Below are 15,170 nucleotides of genomic sequence, written 5' to 3' on the forward strand. Positions count from 1 at the left end.
ATTGCAATAGGTTGTAGAGATTGTGGTTAAAGTTTTATCCGCAAATATCATACTAAGCATTTATAAATTACTAGCCTCATCACTCGCGCTCCGCACGTGCAATGAGACTCTTTTTTTATTTTGAGGTTAATGTACTTTTTCAATTTGAATTTATCTATTGTTAGTAAGGTTACACAAGAAGTTATTTTTAAGAAACTAAAATTTAGGGTTTGAAATAAAGTAAACTATTGAGTTTAGTGTATGCTAGTATAAATAGTGAATTTCAAAAACATAATATACGATATCAGAAGTTCTCATTCAGTTCCAATCCAATCACTTTGTCCCAAATCCAAATGACAATTGAGAAAGACAACTTTGTGTTCAAAATGGTCTTGCCTCTCTCTCCTGTGACCTGTCCTACACTAATTATGATATTTTTCATTCCCGCCACACCTACACAACACAATCACTCTCTCTCTCTCTCTCTCTCTCTCTCTCTCACACACACACACACACACACACACACACACACACATATATATGGGATCATACTAACGAGTGTCAATCCATTTAAAGAAAGTTTTGACACCACTTTTATGAGAAATGAAAAAAATTGTCAAAAATATTAATTTTTTTTCTTTTCCCATAAAAACTTTCTTTAAATAAATTGTTAACCAATGACCTAAGGATATCGTTAGCATTTCCATATATATATATATATATTCCAAATAGAATCCTCTCTCTCTCTCTCTCTCTCTCTCTCTCTCTCTCTCTCTCTCTCTCTCTCTCTCCCTCTGACACTCCCATAGCGTCGTCTCAGAAACTCATAAAATACAAGCGAAAGTGCCTCAAGAACATTCGTACAAACGACGAAATGATGGCTGCTCTTAAAATCAACTCCAAAATCCACTGAGCTCTCTACCTCTTCCTCTATTAAGTGCCAAAGGTCTCTCTCTCTAAATTTAACTTTCAATGAAAATTGAAAACCCATCTTTGTATAACACATCCGAAAACCAAAACCCATCATTTTTTTTTACCCAATATGGAAAACCCATTTCTCAAAATTTTAATTTTAATTTTTTTTCCCAAAGCACTTTGCTTTATAGATATGTTGCCCCCCATAATATCTATAAAGCAAGGAAAATAGACGCATACTGCCCTACTTTGATGACTATATGATTTCTCTAAGTCAGGAGTAGGAATGGCAACGAGTCGGATTCAGGCCAGATTCTTTGATACTTGAACCCAACCTGTGGGCCTTATCCGTTACCCAAACCCAGCCCGTTTAATAAATGGCAAACCTGCCTTGTTGGGGCCTACAGGCCTCATCTAGCCAGTTTTGCCGCCTATTCAAAAGGCCTAATCTATGGCCCAATCTGATCCAATCTTTAAAAAAAAAAAAAATTTACAACCACAAAAATCATAACCACAAAAACTGTTTCAATCACAAACATAAACAGAAATACAAATCACACTAATCGAAAAAAAAAAATACAAATCACAAACAGAAACTATTTTCAATCTTCAATATGATATTGTTTCATTTCAGATACAATTTATATATATATATATATATTAAAAGAGAGGACAAAACAATGGATATAGATGATTTCAGGAATGGTTCTAAAGACTTCAGGTGTGGATGTGTGGACGTTTATAGAGACAGCAATTTTGGTGGCATCTATGGATTATGGTAGCGAGTTGAAGCAACGAAGAGATGGGATTGTTGAAAGGCTCTATGCTACAACAGCGCCGTTTCAATCTTGCTGTCAGATTTGTGATGAAGATGATGGTGATAATAGTAACGTCGGTAATGAAGCGAAGACAACGACTACGAAGATGGCGATGAGAGATGACAACGGCAACAAGGATTTGGATTTGTATTGTGGTTTGTTAAGATCAGCAAAAGTGCGTGGTCAACGATAGTGTGTGCCTCTGTGAGAGAGAGAGAGAGAGAGAGAGAGAGGTGAGGGTGAGGGTGAGCGTTAGGGTTTGGGAAATGAAATCTAATAGGAGAAAGAGAGTATTTATATCTAGGGTTTTCTATTTTATTTTTTAATATTATATATGTATACGAGTCGGGTATGCATAAAACCAGGACCCTTTTCGGGTTTTTTTTTTAATCCATATCCAAGCCTATTATTTATCGGACCGGGTAAAATCCAACCCATTAGGGTTGAGCCAAGCCGAGTATTCGCGAGTCGGGCTTTTATTGCCATCCTTAGTCATGAGATTGTTTATTGTAATTTCAAATGATTGTGAAACATCAATTTCTATGTATTTCCCCTAAATGGATGTCATGAATGAAATTTTAAGGTTAAAGGCAACCACTAGACCATAGATCATTCAACCTATGGATTGAAAAAAAAAAGATGGTTTTTTTATTATTATTTATTCCATATGAAACAAAAGTTAGATTCATGTTACAAGAAATAAGGATTGCAACTTGCTTAATTTTAGTCCATCTTCTAAGACAAGTATTTGAGTTTTATTTTATATTCTACCAATTATAACTTGTCATGTATTCTCTTTTACTTTCCTTATAAAATAACCAAAGTTTAAAATTAAAAAAAAAAAAAATAGACACTTAACATACCATAATTGGTTAATTATAAAGTGGAATATAAAAAGTGAGATATAAGATTTCTATTTCCTAAGTAAGTCCTCTATGAAAAATGCTAAAACTATTACAAATTTTACTACATAAATTTACAAATGAAAATGTTAATATGGACATCCTAAGGGCATTGATTTATGCAATATTTTTTAAAAAAAATTTATAAGGAATGAAAAAAAGTAATTGATTTTTTAACAGATTTTTATATTTATCATGAAAGTGGTATAAAAACTTTTATAAAATGGTCCATTAACAAATGAATTAAGGTTTATCAAAAAACAAATACCCTAAGAATACTTGTTAACCAAGCTCATTCAGAAATTAATGTGATTAAGGCAAGGAGTACAAATACAATGTTGTCATCTCTCTATTCATGGTTAGTCTCTCATGCATTTGCTGCTCTAGAAGTGATCATAATGGATGGAGGTATTCTTGGACCTTGGGGGATTCTTCTCCCCCCCCCCCCCCCCCCAATTTTTTTTTTAAAATACTAAGTATTAATTTTAGCAATTTTATTCAATAAAATGACATTTAACCATCCTTAACAATACATTGACAATTTTATAAGCTATTAAAAAAATGTATAGATCTAGAATTTAAAACAAAATTAACAAGCTCAAAAAATTAGCCCAACAACAAAATTTTCCAATAGTAAAGCTAAAAAAATTTAAGCAGAATGAACTAATTTTACCCAAAACAGACAACTTGGCTCTTTAAACAAATTTAAACAAAATAATTTTTCCCTTATTCAACATAATTTTTTTTTGAGAGGTAATTACAATATACTGCTAACCATGCAATTCAAATCCTTCCCCGCCTTAGATCCTCGAGTACTTAGTACATGGGAATGTGCCAATTCAACTACAAAGCCTTTGGCAAATTCAACATAATTTTAAATTAAATAATTGTGTCAATGGATGGTGAGAACTAAAAAATCATAATACTACCCGCTTGATTGTAGAGTGGTCATGCTTGTATTTATTCTTCTAATTTTTATTACAACTATAGAGTGAAAATTGTCAGCTAAGAATGTCATGAAAATTGACCTTCACAACAAGATGGAATGTGAGTTTTTGACAGATTTTATGATATTATTCATTAAAAGGGATATCACTGCGACAATTAGTACGAATTCAATAATAGATGATTTTAAAAAGATTTAAAAACACACCGAGTTCCATTTTCATACATAATTGTATTGTAATGTATTAACTTATTAAAAAACAATGATTTTTTGTATCTCTATCTTTGTTAACAAATTGTTAATACTTAATACTAAATGAATACTTATTAAGACGATCATAATGACTTTTTTTTTTTTTAATACTTTTGTCATCTAACTCCAAGTCCTGATTCCATCCATCGTTATCATGTTTTGCTTGGAAATTGGTATTTTTGACTTTGTTGTTGAATGGGATGACCAAGAAGTGGTTTATGTTTGGTAAAAGCGCTCAGATTAGATATGGCAACATATGGATGCTTTTGGAGGAAATTCTTGCAATGAATATGTCGGTTGTATTTGACATCAACTTAAAAAGTCAACTTTTTTTACTATTTAGCTTTTTTTTGGTACTATTCATGGGTCTCATTGCACTTTTTCGTACTATTTATAAATCCCACTGTACTATTTATAGATCTCACTGTACTATTTCAGCTTCTTTTTAGTATTATTTACAATACTTTTAGTAAAAAGTTATTAGTTTCATATTCTTGATTAGAGGAAATTCCTCCTTGTTTTACCGCAACTACTGAGGCGGATGTATTTTGATTACTATTAATATCATTTATAAATTCTTCATAAAAAATTACAAATTAATATGATAATAAATATGTGAAAAAAATACAAAGTGCATTCTCTAAGTTTGACCAAAATTTATTTCAATTTTTTAAATTTACTTTCCTTTCAGTTAAGACCTCTAAGTTTCAAGTTTATTAATTTGTACTCTACTCCCTTCCACTTCTCTGGCCTCCACCTCAATCCAAATGGACTGTTAAGATCTATCCATCAATCATTGTTAAATGTTGTTATCAAGTGTCCAAAATTTTATTTTACAACAATTTTAAATTAAAAAATCTTTTAATAGAAATTGTCAAAAATACCTTAATTCTTTTTTGGGGATTGGAACAAAGATGCCTTAATTGAATAAATGACTCATTCGAACAAAAACAAAATTAAAAGCCTAAAGTAAATTTTGGCCAAATAAGGTGCACTCTACATTTTTGCTTTGCCTAAATATAAATAGTGAATTTCAATACCGTAATATATGACTAGGTTCATTAGTTCGCGCATGCGATGAGACTTTTTTTTTTTATAGCAAAATTAAAAAAAAAAAAAAACTAGTGTTTTTATTTTATATATATAATTTTTATTTAGAGAATTTAATTTATAAGTGGACAAAGTTATTTGAAAATCAATAGAAGAGTAGCCCTATTTTTCAGTAGGATTAGAATTATATTTTTACTGAATTGTCATTTAATTTTATCACTACTTAGACATAGGGTGTAAGGGCATTTAAAAAAATAATAATAATAAATGAAGATTCCAAATATAAGAAGTTCAATAAATAGTAGTATAGATAAAAATATAGCCTCATAATAAGTATTGTATGAGATGAGACTTTAACAAGAATTTTCCTAGATATCAAAAGTTCAGTGCCACTATCATTCGGTTCCAATCCAATCACATTTTCCCAAATCCAAACGACAATTGAGAAAGACAATTTTGTTCAAAATGCTCTGCCTCTCTCACCTGTCCTACACTATTATGACATTTTTCATTCCCGCCAAAGCCATTTCCCGCCAAAGCCACACACGCATCTACAGTACACAACACAATTACACAACACCCCCGTATTTACATATTTTCTACATTTGACACTTCCAAATTCCAAATAGAACCGCTCTCTCTCTCTCTCTCTCTCAAGCTCTGTCTTTCGACTCTCCCATGGCGTCGTCTCAGAAACTCACAGAATACGAGCGGAAGCGCCTCGAGAACATTCGTCGAAACGACGAAATGATGGCTGCTCTTAAAATCCACTCCAAAGCCACTGAGCTCTCCGCCTCTTCCTCTGCTAAGCGCCAAAGGTCTCTCTCTCTCTCTCTCTCTCTCTCTCTAAATTTTACTTTCAATGAAAACCCATCTTTGTAACAACACATCCAAAAACCAAAACCCATCAATATTTTTATCCAAAATGGAAAACCCATTTCTCAAAATTTTAAATTTCTTTTGTTTTTGTTTGTATTGTGGCAGAGTTGTAACTAAATCGTACAAAGTGAGTCCGGAGAAGAAGCCCAGAACTCAATCCCCAATCGTAATCCGAAGGTCCCTGCGCACTCGTGGAATGCCACCAGAATACTCTGACTTCAAAGCTCTAGACGATACTGTCGAAGCAACTCCTATGGTCGCAAAAACTTTAACCCAATCCAACCCTTCGCCGCGAGGTTTGGGGCCTCTTAGTTGCAGAGATGCTTATCGTGGAACCGGCTCCGATAAACTACTAATGGAAAGGATTTTGGGCGTTTCAAAGAAACCCCATGAGGATTTTGGTTTTGAAAACGGTGGAGATTCGATAAAGGGTGGTTTGGAATTGGGTTCTTTGAGTCTGAATCCAGAGAATATTGCGCGAGTTGTGCCGGGGAGGATTATGAATGTGCGGTTTTTGCCTTGTAGCAATTCGAAAATGATTGTGGTTGGGAACAAGTTTGGGGATGTTGGGTTTTGGGATGTTGATTCTAGTATGGATAAAGATGACGGGATTTATTTGTATCATCCACATTCTGGTCCCATTTCCGGGATTTCCATCCAGCAACAATGCTCATCAAAGGTAATTTGGTTTGAAAAGATTGCTTGTATTGTACTTAATGTTTACATTAGTGTGTAATTGATTGCCTATAAAGGTTATAAGTACTCTGCATTTAGTGTTGGTGTGTTAAATAGTTGTAGAAATGGTATACCACATGTACATTTTGAGATTGTATTATCTTATAACTACTTTGTCATAACACAATCTTGCTGAGTTACTGTCACATGGTACCTGAGGAAGTTTTTTAGTAGTAGCACTAGCATAAGAATTTCTGTAACGAGATTTTGAAATTTGAAGGCAACTTCTTATTTACTAGACAGCAGTGGTGTTTTTCACTGTACAGTTATGTATTACTTTGGTTGGAAGTGAATTGGAGCTGCATAATCATCTCTTTATATGATATGTACAGAATTGGTGATAGATGAATTGTAAAGCAATAATGCATATCTTTTTTATGTGAACTTTAAGTTATTGTTGAAGTTGTTGCTTTACTTGCAACGTAATAGTTTTTTCCTCATAGACCAAACCACATTGTTTTGAGCAGTAGACACTGTAAATATTAGAATGAATATCACTTATATAGGTTAATAACCAACACTTTTGTAGCTGTTATATGCTTCCCCTACCCCCTTCCCTTATTTGCCATGCATTGGCATTTCTTTTTCTTGAATATAGTAGCCTTCAGTTAACAATTCTGATGATGATTCTGTATATTTGAGAAGAATTAATGAGGTTGTAAATGTTCTAGGATACCTTGATACCATTGGATTGAATAATGAATGCAGATGGCTTTGCTTTGTATGTATGACTGTATCTTCATGTTGAGTTATCTGCTTTTAATAGTTCAATATCATTGCTTGGGCTGGCTCTTGTAAAATGTCATTCGACTTTAGCTGTGACTTCCTAGTTACACACTCTTACACTATAGAAATATTGGACGCATGTTGAGTTTCATAAATTCATAAGATTCCAGCTGATTCATAATTGTTGAATTTAAAGTGCAGATCTTTACCAGTTGTTATTTTGGATTTATCCGATTGATGGATGCTGAGAAGGAGGTATTTGACCTGGTATATTCTAGTAATGATTCTATATATTCTCTTTCTCAACGACCAGATGATATCAAGTGCTTATATTTTAGCGAGGGTCGTGGAGGTTTTAATATCTGGGATGAAAGGGTTGGGAAATGCTCAACCCAATGGAATTTGCATGAAGATAGGATTAATTCCATTGATTTTAACTCAGAAAACTCTAACATCATAGCTACCAGTTCCTCAGATGGAACTGCCTGCATATGGGATTTGAGAAGTGTTAATGTAGATCAACCCAAACCTCTGAAGGAAGTTAGGCACAATAGGGCTGTGCAGTCTGCTTACTTCTCACCCTCTGGAAGCTCCCTCGCAACAACAAGGTATGCAGTGCTGTATCAAGCCTTTGATTTTCAGATTGAATATCTTACAACCTCTTAGATGGTAGTTTGCTTCAAACTATCTGAGTACACTTCAGTGATCATAATCTGTACTTTTTTGTATAATTTTATAATTTCTACAAAACTTTGCAAATAAAAGACTCTTTTTCACTGTGTATTCTATTTACCAATACTAGTTAAATACTGATTGAGTGAATTACCTTATAAACCACTTGCTGAAGAAGCTAAATTTCAAGTTGATCCCTTTATTTTATAGTCGTAGTCGTGAGATGTTTGGGATTTCTAGCTACTAATCGACTTCCTCTTTTTAGGTATGCAAACATGCAAATTATTTTATTTTGTCTTCTTCCCTTAAATGCAATATATTGCTTATGTTAGTTATCTTGTTTAGAGTCAAAGTATTGTACATAATGTGTGGTTAGTTTGAACAGGATTGTATGTGATCTTAATTCTACTAATTAATTTTCAATTGTCTTCATGTAGCATGGACGACACAGTTGGTATAGTGACCGGAGTTAATTTCGATAACACTTCAATGATTAAGCATAACAATCAGACAGGAAGATGGATTTCTTCTTTCAGGTACAAATTTTTGTCAGATTATCAAATGCTGATGTGTCTTTCTTTTGTTGAACCATCTGCTATGTTCTATGGCAAATCTGAAAATCATTCTCTATTAAAGTTGGTGACTGTTCCTCAATGGCTCGCGCCTAAAAGCTACAAAAAATCAAACCAAACCAGCAGCTAAGACTGCAGCACAACAACTAAGACAAACAGACAAAACAAATTACAGTGAAGTAACCAAGAACCCAGACTCCTGAACGATTAGTTCTTTCCACCAATCAACACTGAGCAAAGATGCCCCAGAGACTGCTGAGGATTTTTTCCTGCAGAGTCTTTAAACTTCCTGTAGATTTGACATCCCACTTGACTGCTTGAATTGTGCTCTCCTCAGACTAGATGACACCATCAGACGCTTTAGCATCTCTTTGCAGTGATATAATATGTGATGCCCAAAGCAAACTTACAAATCACAGACGTAACATCTCAAAGCTTTGACACCCCATTGTAGGAGTTTAGAATAGCACTGCCTCCTGAATCTAATCTGACATAACATCTCAATCTGATGCCAAACTCTCGAGGGAAAAGAGCACTCAAAATTCAAGTGATCCCTGCTTTCTATATACCCTCTTCAAAATACATGCAAAATGTTACCTTGATACCCCCAATTTAAGAGTCTGTCAAGGGTAATCAATCTATTTTTAAAATCCAAGCAACAAATGAATGCATGCCTTGGGATAGTAGAAGAATGCCAGACCATCCTCCACCAATCAACAGCTGGCTGCTTTGATCTGATAGCAACAGTCCAGTTCATACTACAAAATCCCTCTCTTCTTCCAGGTTTTCCTGAAGCAATTTAGCTTGAATCAGCATCAATGGTCATTAGAGATAACACTAGAAACTCTAGCATTATTGAAGATACCAGATTTAGCAACAGTCCAGTCCATTCTATGAAATCCCTCTCTTCCAGGTTTTCCTGAAGCAATTTATCTTGAATCAGCATCAATGGTCATTAGAGATAACACTAGAAACTCCTGCATTATTGCTGTTCCCAGTTGTTCAGGCAAAGAAATACATCTTTACATGCCCAGCTCTATGCTAAGATGGACCGTAGTCCCCTCCTCATCCACGCCACAAACACCTCCCCCCCCACCAAAAAAAAAAAGCCTCTTTCAAAAACACAGAAAAAGATCAAATGTGATTAGGATAAGTTGGACTGTAAACTGTGGTCTGATGACCAATTATTGCGGAAATAAGATTGTCTTTAACGTCTCTTTTTTTTCTAATTTTGCGGGAGCAGAGCAATATGGGGCTGGGATGATTCATACATCTTCATTGGCAATATGAAAAGAGGAGTTGATGTTATCTCCCCAGCTCAAAAAAGAACAATATTCACTCTAGAAAGCCCACACATGTCAGCAATTCCATGCAGGTTTGATGCACACCCTTACAATGTTGGCATGCTTGCAGGAGCCACTAGTGGGGGCCAGGTTTATATGTGGACATTGGGCTAAGAACCTCGGTTTCTTCCTGCACCAGAGTTTTCATATTGATGTTACCAGTTAGTGTAAAGTATATTCTTCATGCAGTTTAATGTGTTGCAATGACAAGAAAATGCTTTTGTTAGCCCCAGTTACTAGAAATGTCGGCTAGAATTTTTTCTTGAATTTTGTTTTGGTTCTTTTTTGTCTGGCTAAGAATTGTTACAACTAAATGACTAATGACTGCTTGTGGAAATATATTGTCCAATTTTAGCTATCTTTACTCTTTTCAAATTAAAATCTCATCCAAGATAACCTCAAAAGATGGTCACTATCTTAGATTAGTTAGATGACAGGGAATACCAGGGGGAAAAAACAGCTTATTATGAAAATTGAAGCTAAGTTATTGACATTTTCCTAAATCTTAAACCTTGAATTGTAATAGATCAGTTTACTTTGTTGTTACAGAATCCCCCCTCCACCTGGAGCAGGTATATGGTGTACCCGGCATATATGCCGGGTACAACATATAATTTTTACTCCACCTGAGCCTCCCAAAAAACAAAAACAAAAAACAAAAATCTATGGGCCCATTTCTGTTTGCAAGAGGAAAGTTGAGCATGTCTTCTTTCTAAGAGAACTAAATAAATTAAGAATTCAATAGATGGTTTTCTTGAAGAATTTCATGAATCATTGCTTTATTTTCTTCCAAGATGTTAGTTCAGTTGGAATCATTTCTTCATTAGAGCACAGGATGGCCTGTGCAATCAATTTCCCTAGCCAACCGTGGTACAACAATCCCCTTGAACCAAGCCCTCCAAATAACCAGAAATTACAAGCATAATTTCCACCAATAACATCATTGATACATCCCAAAAGTGGAAGTGATCCATGTGGAGTGAGAGGTGGCATTGCCCTCAGACCAGCCTTTGCTCCAGTAAAAGTCCAATCCTTTATAGCTGGATATATCACATTTGCCTTCGGCAAAAGCTCTTGAAGAGCACTAGAAGATTCATCTGCTGATACATTTGGTGAGGAGTTCCTTGATTTCCATTCCCATGTTGAGCCCATATATAAACTGCGGGGGCCCTGGAAGGCAAGCCACGCATCTGACAATATTGAGGGGCCATGGTCTGGATAATCTTCTCTGCAAGTGTTTCAAAAATGAGTATTGCAATAGAAGTAAAAATTTGAGAAAGCTTTTGTTTGGGATGTGATGAAAAGTTTAGCTTATTTGAGTTTTTAGCCTTTTTTATTATTATTTTTTATATATGGGTCTCATTGCACTTTTTGGTACTATTCATGAATTCTATTGTACTATGCAGCTAACTTTTAGCTTTTTTTTTTTCTTTACACTTTCAGTAAAAAGTTTTCAATTTTAGCTAAATAAATTATTCTCAAACGGACTAGAAACAACATGATCTACCATTTGTTTCTTTTAGCCTTTACATGATGATGACATCATGAGGGAAATCAAAATAAGGAGTACAATATCCACACTGACACACAAGGAAAGAGGGAGGGGATCAAAATATCAAGAAATCCATTATATGACCCTGTACAAGTTATTAAACATTTAAATTTGTTTTGTTGTCCAAAATTGAGTTATATATTATGGACCATAGTTATCAAACACGAATTGTATCGTGAATTATTTTTTTTCATTTTTATGTATTGTGTGTCGTAATATATATAAACATCTTATAAAATTTCCAAAAAAGTTATAGATATACATATATAAATTGTATATTTATTATAAAAAAAGTTTGGCAAAATAATCTTTAACATCATCTAGCATCTTCAAGCATGATTAAACATCTTTACGAGTTTTCATCAAAATTATTAAAATAAATAAAAAATAAAATCCTTACGAGTTTGTGCTAGGTGGTTTTTCATCCGTACAACTTCACCCCAATATTCGTTTGACAAATAGTTGCATTTAAGTTTAAGCCTACTTATCTTATCATCAATTATATGGAATTATGGATACAATGATCCCAAGTGGAATCCTTTTCCATAATTCTTTTCCTCTTATCACCCATTTTTTCCTTCTTTTTTTAAATTTTTGGAAAGCTCATTGTACAATCACACAAATAACAAAAATCTTCTAAGAACCACAGTATAAATAACAATATATATTCTTATAAATGCAGTTATATTAAACTAATTTTTTAAAAGTCATTTGCTATATATAATGAGAAAAGTTAATGAATGCTCTAAGGGGGGTTTAGGAATTATTTTTAGAAACTTTTTATAGGAAAAAAAAAGTAATTAACTTTTTGGACAACTTTTTATATTTCTAATAAAAGTGTTATTAAAACTTTCCTAAAAATGATCCATTAACAAATGCCCTAGGGGCATTTGTTAACACGACTCTAAAGCAAAATAGCCCAATAATTTTGATTAAAACAAGTATAACAACTTTTGGGCTCAAGCCAAAGCCCAAATTTTAGTAAGAAAACCCTATTTAAACCCAAATGTTTATGTAATGTACCGATACATAACTTTTTGGCTACGATACAATGTGTATCGCATATCTTATGATACTAAAAACTATGATATGGGCCATGAGATTCCAAGTTAATTTTAAACACTGGCACAAAGTGTACGCAAGACATAAGACAGCTTTTACCCCATATCATCAGGCAGCTGCAGGTGAGCAATGACACCCCTGCAAGTCCTCAATGGAAGCCTTCCTGAGAGCTCCGGAAGCAAATCTGCTTTGGCACCTAGACATACTACCACCGCATCATATTCCCCTAATACAAAAAATTCAATCACAGATTAACTAATTAAGAGATAGATGATCTAAACGAAGTATGTTTGTAAATTATGAAATTCCACCAAGATTAGCAACTCAAAAGTCAAAACAGCAATTTGAAGCTTAATATAGGTTTGATGGTCTAAATTGCCATTGAAAGTTTTCTTTTGCCAATGCAAAGCCAAATCTTATTTTTATTATAGCCAACAGATTGTGTATCCAAGTTCTCAGGTTCAGGATTGAATGTTATAGGGAATAATCAGGTACGAGAAACCTTTCTCAAGCTAGTTAACCTGTTTGGGACACCATTTTGAGAAGTGTGAATGAGAACATTTCTGAATTGCTGACTCCCCAAAATGAAAGTAATCAGTGTCTCCTTCTGTTCCAATCCCTACCTTCATAATCAGCCATCATATGCTGTATAATTCAGAAAGACATCTCTCTAATCCACAGAAAAGAGACATTGCATTTTGTACTTGGGGGCCAAGTGTAGGTGAAGGCTTGATAAATTTTTGAATCTTCAGGTGGTAATTCAATTTTTATTATATTCTTAAATCAACCATGATGCATTAACATGGACACGGGTCAAAGACATGACAATGGATACATGCAACAAATATTGAAATTGTAAGAAAACAAAACAGGGACATGGATACTCTACAAGAATTGTCCATGTTACTCAGTTGTATATTTCCAGCCATGTTACTGCTCTGTATCAGAAACTATTATAAGCCAACCAACAACTCAAGGTCAAAAAATTTGCACTATAAATTTCATTTTTTATTGATTATACAGGAAATTACGTGTGACGTTCAAGTATAAGAAGGGATGATTACATGCATGCAACCTATATAGAAAGAGCCTAAAAATTCTACAACATGAGCCTTCTTTAGCAGATATGTGATGACCAGCTTTCAACGCACAAATGCAATTAAAAAAGATCAAAACAGTAGTCTGAGAGATTACCTTCAAAATCTAGGAGTTTGTGAATAGATTTCTTATGCAAACGTAACTCTTTTAGTCCAAAGCCAGAATTTGATAGTTCTTTCCCTAAATTTTCACACGCTAAGAAGAGTGCCTAAAAAAATAAGAGTTAGAATGAGGACAGTATATATATATATATGTGTATATATATGAACTAATAATTACTCCAAGAAGAGACTTAATTTCTTCAGACCTGGAGATAGCGTTGAGGATGGATATTTACAGCTTCAGGCATATAGAAGGCAGAGTTGAAAGGAAGACATAAGTTGGGTGTTAGATTTTGAGCAGCATCCTGATTGATGGTCTCTATTCTGCAACTGGCAAGGCAATTCTGAGCATTCTAAACAAATAAAAAGCAAGAAATGCCAATATTATTACAAATGAAATATCAACTACTAAGCTATTTGAGCATTGATGAAGGTCAGATTGAATTACATCATTCAATATAAGCAAATTCTTCAAGTTCATAGCAGGTCTCAAGATGCCCCTGAATAGAAATTTGAAAAACTTTGATCAGAAATGACAACCCACCACATAAAGGTTAACGGACATAGAAGATAAAGGGGAACAAATAGAATACAATGAAAGTAGTGAGAACTTATACCAGCTCTCTAAGCCTTCAAATTCAATGCATGAGCAGTAAAGTAGAATACAATGAAAACTGAACAGGGCTCCAACTTAGTGCAATATATTTTTAAGAAAACATGACCTTTTACTTCCAGAAGTTTAGGATATTTCCATGTTTAAACCTGTTCATGAACGACCTGACCCAAAGGGATTAAGAGCACATCAAAATGGACCTTACAAAAAATCCTAGATTTCTAAACTACTACTTTCAGTCAACTAATTTGTAAATATCATATACAATGACCGAAAGATCCGAAGTATGCACTGCACACACACACACACACATGCACTTAAAAGGGTAACCAAATCTACAGAGAAACAAAACAAAGAGGTTATGCAATGAGAAAAGAACCTTCTCTGAACTATGAACTCATTAAAGTTTTGAGGAACTGCTGCTTCAGCAATGCTCAAAAGCTTTAAACACTCATTCCAACACTCAGCACCCCGCCAGAGTAGCTTACCTACAAAATAAAAGTCAAACTGATCAGTCCGTTTAAATTTTTTACAAAAAATGGCAAAAACAAAACAACACAAGTATATTATGAATAGTTAAAAGAAAGAAGAAACTAAACAACTACAATTTTTGGTTCATGAAATATCAAATTCCATTCCCAAAATTGAAAAGGGTTTCAATTTTCATTAAAAATGTTAATTTGGAAGATTATATAGGCTTCGTGTGGAAATTGATGATGGTGTGGCACTTGAAGTTTTGAAGGTAAAAAAGACTACATTTTATATATTGTTGGAACTTGTGAAAATGAGGGATCAAATTGTAACTAGTGAACAACAAAAAGTAAAGAAAAAAGAGCATAGAGTTTAGTGGAGTGAAGAAGGTCCCATTCCATTCTCATATGTTTAAAGGGTTCCAATTTCATCCAAAATTTTTAATTTTGGATAGAATATAGGCTTTGTGCCGAAAAGACTACAT

General features: G+C 33.9%; 2 protein-coding genes across 5 annotated transcripts; one reads left to right on the forward strand and one right to left on the reverse strand.

Annotated features, from left to right (window-relative positions):
• Positions 1–5,458: 5,458 nt before the first annotated feature.
• LOC112040113 (uncharacterized) lies at positions 5,459–10,147 on the forward strand. Its single transcript, XM_024073018.2, has 5 exons — positions 5,459–5,680; positions 5,847–6,420; positions 7,404–7,810; positions 8,312–8,410; positions 9,690–10,147. The coding sequence occupies exons 1-5, from the start codon at positions 5,541–5,543 to the stop codon at positions 9,901–9,903; spliced, it is 1,434 nt and encodes a 477-aa protein (XP_023928786.1). The 5' UTR covers positions 5,459–5,540; the 3' UTR covers positions 9,904–10,147.
• A 346-nt stretch (positions 10,148–10,493) lies between these two features.
• LOC112040114 (uncharacterized) lies at positions 10,494–14,705 on the reverse strand. Of its 4 annotated transcripts, none has more exons than XM_065763536.1 (7): positions 14,595–14,705; positions 14,220–14,379; positions 14,051–14,102; positions 13,809–13,932; positions 13,598–13,709; positions 12,503–12,629; positions 10,494–11,017 (listed from the first exon to the last, which is right to left on the reverse strand). In XM_065763536.1, exons 3-7 carry the CDS (start codon positions 14,053–14,055, stop codon positions 10,561–10,563), a joined length of 825 nt encoding a protein of 274 aa, XP_065619608.1. In that variant the 5' UTR covers positions 14,056–14,102; positions 14,220–14,379; positions 14,595–14,705; the 3' UTR covers positions 10,494–10,560. The 4 variants fall into 4 exon arrangements, with proteins under 4 accessions (XP_065619608.1, XP_065619607.1, XP_065619606.1 ...); XM_065763535.1 differs by having other exon boundaries at positions 13,809–13,955; XM_065763534.1 differs by lacking the exon at positions 14,220–14,379 and having other exon boundaries at positions 13,809–13,955; positions 14,595–14,697.
• Positions 14,706–15,170: the final 465 nt, after the last annotated feature.

This window comes from Quercus suber, unplaced genomic scaffold (genome assembly GCF_002906115.3).
Source record: "Quercus suber isolate HL8 unplaced genomic scaffold, Cork oak 2.0 scaffold_512, whole genome shotgun sequence".
NCBI lineage: Eukaryota > Viridiplantae > Streptophyta > Magnoliopsida > Fagales > Fagaceae > Quercus > Quercus suber.

Bases quoted from the DNA above. Each gene is read 5' to 3' on its own strand.
- LOC112040113 (XM_024073018.2), top strand. From the start codon at position 5,541: ATGGCGTCGTCTCAGAAACTCACAGAATACGAGCGGAAGCGCCTCGAG. The intron at 5,681-5,846 runs GTCTCTCTCTCT...GTATTGTGGCAG, and splicing joins TCCTCTGCTAAGCGCCAAAG to AGTTGTAACTAAATCGTACA. The intron at 6,421-7,403 runs GTAATTTGGTTT...TTTAAAGTGCAG, and splicing joins AGCAACAATGCTCATCAAAG to ATCTTTACCAGTTGTTATTT.
- LOC112040114 (XM_065763535.1), bottom strand. From the start codon at position 14,083: ATGAACTTGAAGAATTTGCTTATATTGAATGAT. The intron at 13,956-14,050 runs GTAATTCAATCT...TTATTTGTTTAG, and splicing joins ATTTGCTTATATTGAATGAT to AATGCTCAGAATTGCCTTGC. The intron at 11,018-12,502 runs GTAAAAGCTGTC...AAACACTTGCAG, and splicing joins CAGCTGCCTGATGATATGGG to AGAAGATTATCCAGACCATG.